The sequence below is a fragment of the Sinocyclocheilus rhinocerous genome, unplaced genomic scaffold (assembly GCF_001515625.1).
Source record: "Sinocyclocheilus rhinocerous isolate Xijiao unplaced genomic scaffold, SAMN03320098_v1.1 scaffold1605, whole genome shotgun sequence".
Lineage (NCBI taxonomy): Eukaryota > Metazoa > Chordata > Actinopteri > Cypriniformes > Cyprinidae > Sinocyclocheilus > Sinocyclocheilus rhinocerous.
In genome coordinates this window covers 742,619-745,870 of record NW_015627373.1, presented here as the reverse complement: position 1 = coordinate 745,870, position 3,252 = coordinate 742,619, and the positions used below count along the sequence as shown (strand labels likewise).

Below are 3,252 nucleotides of genomic sequence, written 5' to 3'. Positions count from 1 at the left end.
AAGGAATGAAATTCCGAACGACAAAAACCAACTTTAAGACTGAAGTGCTTTGGGCTTCCTGCTGGACCAGGTGATATAGCTCTGATATTGATAGGAAACGCATTAGGAGTGCGTTTTTAAATGCTGAACATACAAACATGATCCTAAATCTATGAAAGATTTAAAATGATCCTTTGAGTAAAAACAATAAGCCAGCAAAAGAAAGAAAAAAACACTGATCAATTTCTAACAGGCTGATCAATGAGTGTAAGTGTTGACATATATACAGTTCCTATGATATTGATAGGAAACGCATTAGGAGTGCGTTTTTAAATGCTGAACATACAAACATGATCCTAAATCTATGAAAGATTTAAAATGATCCTTTGAGTAAAAACAATAAGCCAGCAAAAGAAAGAAAAAAAACACTGATCAATTTCTAACAGGCTGATCAATGAGTGTAAGTGTTGACATATACAGTTCCTGTCATTTCCACTGGCCAGTTTACAACATCCAGCCAGTTTCAGTCATTTTTATTTCAACAGTCCCTAATAACTGTATTACAACCTCTTTTACTGCAAAATACAATGTCATCATGGTGTTTAGAAGTGTATATACCAATATTCTGGACAAACTAGGTCCCTATTTCTCTCTGAAAACCCGGTCTAATTAGTATAAACGTCTTGACTGGTCACACAAGTGGCCTGATGGGAAGTTTCTTACTGTGCGAGTATATGAACGAGCGACGAGTGCCCTCTAGTGTAAACCACTGACATCACTGCTGACGAGTAACAAGGTTTGGCTGCATACAAACGAGGAAGACACCCAGCCACCACATGCGTTCACATCCCCCAAACAATAAAGAAAATAAAGGTGAAGATTACACAGAAAATATACAGGTTACTAACTCAATCAGAGGAACGAGCGGCCGGATAGATGATTTCCCTTTGCAGCGCGGTTTCTCTTGGTTTATAGGCGAGAGGTAAAGAGTGTAGAAAGGCCTCGGTTATCTGTGAGTGTGTGTTTGTGCGTGGACGCCGCCTCACGCGATCGCTTTCGCCTCCGGCAAAAACGCCTCCCAGTATTTTATCAGCTAGAGGAGAGAGAGCGAAATAGGAATTATGTGCATTTTAAACACAATTCTGGTAGATAAAATGATTAAAACATGTTTCTGTACCTGTTGTTGAGAGTTCAGCAGTGACTCCAGATATTTGATGATTTGTCTCTTAAAGTCTCGAGCTTTCTCTTTCTGTTAGCAAAGAAATTCAAATGAATAGTTAGTCTTTTTGAAGAGAAGAATGTTTTGAAGGAGAATTTAAAGGAATAGTTCATCGAAAAATGATAATTTTCTGAAAATGCATTCACCCTCAGGCCATCCAAAGATGTAGATGAATTTGTTTCTTCATCAGATTTGGAGAAATGTAGCATTCCATCACTTGCTCAGCAATGGATCCTCTGCAGTGAATGGGTGCCGTCAGAATGAGAGTCCAAACAGCTGATAAAAACATCACAATAATCCACAAGTAATCCACACCACTCCAGTCCATCAGTTAATGTCTTATAAAGCAAAAAACTGTGTGTCTGTAAGAAACAAATCTATCATTAAGAAGTTTTCAACTTCAAACTGTTGCTTCTGGCTAAAATACTAGTCTATAATCCATAATAACACTGCCACCAGTGAAAAAGTCAATCTCCTGTTGTCCTCTCACATCAAAATCCACCAACATATTTGTTAAGAACTGTTTTTTTTGTCTTTTAAATGGTGCTTAATCTGTGTATATTTCTCTCCTGATTCAGAAGAGACAACTTTTTCACTGGAGGAACCAATGTTATGGATGGAGGATTTCTATTTTAGCCGGAAGCAAGAGTTTGAAGTTAAAAACGTCTCAATGATGGATTTGTTTCTTACAGACACGCAGTTTTTTTACTTCACAAGACATTAACTGATGGACTGGAGTGGTGTGGATTGTTTGTGGATTATTGTGATGTTTTTATCAGCTGTTTGGACTCTCATTCTGACGGCACCCATTCACTGCAGAGCATCCATTGGTGAGCAAGTGATGGAATGCTACATTTCTACAAATCTGATGAAGAAACAAACTCATCTACATCTTCGATTGCCTGAGGGTGAGTACATTTTCAGCATATTTTCATTTTTGGGCAAACCATTACTTCAATGCTGATATTTAAATCCATGTAGAAATCAGGTCTCACATCAAAGCGGATGACTTCTTTCCGTACGGTGGCTGAGATTCTCTCAAATTCTCTCTCGTACTGCGTGACTTTTGCTTCCCACTGGAGGACGAGAATAAGAGATGGCTCATTATAAAGCGGAGTTGTTAAGGTTACAGATGTTATCGTTTATCTGTAGAACAGCAGTGAGTCTACAAAACCTCCACCAAACAAACAGTAGCATGTTTGTGCAGTTACCTCAGCGATCTCATCCTTGGCCTGCTGGAGTTTGTCAGGTTTGTTGGCCCACAGGAGTTTGGCCTCGGCCTCTCTCTTCTTCTGCAGCATGTTCTCTGCGTCCTGCCAGCGCTGCCACGCTTTCATTCTCTGATCAAAACAACCCTGACAATCACAATATTATTATTATTAATAGGATGTATTAAGGGTTGGAGGGTATGACTGAAATCTTATGGTGTTACAACAGGAACAAAATTAAAAATTAGATACATACAGATTCATATGCTAAAAATGCCAAACATCTTTGGGAAACAAATACATAATAATAATAATAAATATAATAATACTTCATTTTTAATAATTTATAATCTTTTTTTTTTTTTATTGATTGTAGATATATTTCTCCAAGACTAAACATTTGAGCATCATGATTGATACGTTATGTATTTACATATTTGTTTATATTATTAATTATTATTAAATAATAAAATAAAATGTAAATGTAATAACAAAATAAAATGTAATAATAATAAATATATAATATGATTTATATTGCATTGCTAAAAATATTTTAAAATTTGTTTTATAATTATTAACAAAATGTTATGTTACCGTATTGGCCCGAATATAAGACGACCCTGATTATAAGACGACCCCCCTTTTTCCAGATGTACCTTTTGGAAAAAGGCTTTTTAAAAAACATATCTTGTTTTTTCTCAGGTAAACACATTTTGTCTTCAATTATTATCATATTGTATATTTGTCCTATTTTAATTTTTGTTTTGAAAGTATGATAAAAACTGGTAAAATGTACCAACAATCACATATAAAAAATATACACTTTTTGATATACCATTAAAAAAA

At 35.5% G+C, this 3,252-nt stretch overlaps 1 protein-coding gene across 1 annotated transcript in view; it reads right to left on the bottom strand.

The window, feature by feature from the left end:
- Positions 1-286: 286 nt before the first annotated feature.
- LOC107727607 (sorting nexin-1-like) overlaps positions 287-3,252 on the bottom strand; it is a 15,082-nt gene continuing 12,116 nt past the window's right edge. The window contains exons 12-15 of the mRNA XM_016537530.1: positions 2,410-2,553; positions 2,194-2,274; positions 1,157-1,228; positions 287-1,072 (exon numbers count right to left, since the gene is read on the bottom strand). Coding sequence (XP_016393016.1) covers positions 1,022-1,072; positions 1,157-1,228; positions 2,194-2,274; positions 2,410-2,553 — 348 coding nt within the window. The 3' untranslated portion in view covers positions 287-1,021. The remainder of the gene's footprint in view (positions 1,073-1,156; positions 1,229-2,193; positions 2,275-2,409; positions 2,554-3,252) is intronic.